The sequence below is a fragment of the Cariama cristata genome, unplaced genomic scaffold (genome assembly GCF_000690535.1).
Source record: "Cariama cristata isolate BGI_N322 unplaced genomic scaffold, ASM69053v1 scaffold3879, whole genome shotgun sequence".
Lineage (NCBI taxonomy): Eukaryota > Metazoa > Chordata > Aves > Cariamiformes > Cariamidae > Cariama > Cariama cristata.
The window spans coordinates 15,147-15,581 of record NW_009635069.1 but is presented as its reverse complement, the minus strand read 5'-3'; the positions used below and the strand labels follow the sequence as shown (position 1 = coordinate 15,581).

The window sequence follows — 435 nt, the reverse complement described above, 5'->3', positions numbered from 1 at the left end:
GAAGAGGCTCCTGGAAGTTTTTGGCATGGAAGACCCTCCGCCACCCCCAGCTCACTTCAAGCAGCCGCCTCAGTACATGGTGGATCTATTCAACACCGTCGCCAACGCAGATGGTGTCACCAAGAACCCTGACATCCTGGAGGGCAACACGGTCCGCAGCTTCTTGGATAAAAGTAAGGGCAGGGGGTCCCCATGGTGCTGGGAACGGGGCTGTGGGAAGGGGCCAAGTGCAGCCGCCCCCAGTTTGGCTCCACTTCTCAACCCATCCTTCCCTCCAGCTCACGGCGAGAAGATGCGGTTCCTTTTTGTCCTCTCCAGTGTTGCCAAGAACGAGAAGATCCTGACGGCAGAGCTGCATCTCTTCCGCCTCTGGCCGAGGGCCACCGATGGGCCTAAAAGGCACCACTTCTGCCAGGTGAGGAAGGGGATGGGGTG

General features: G+C 59.3%; 1 protein-coding gene across 1 annotated transcript in view; it reads left to right on the top strand.

Annotated features, from left to right (window-relative positions):
* Positions 1-435, top strand: part of LOC104167191 (bone morphogenetic protein 2-like) — an 8,390-nt gene that overhangs the window by 1,585 nt on the left and 6,370 nt on the right. The window contains exons 2-3 of the mRNA XM_009707377.1: positions 5-173; positions 279-415. Of these exons, the coding sequence (XP_009705679.1) occupies positions 5-173; positions 279-415 (306 nt within the window). The remainder of the gene's footprint in view (positions 1-4; positions 174-278; positions 416-435) is intronic.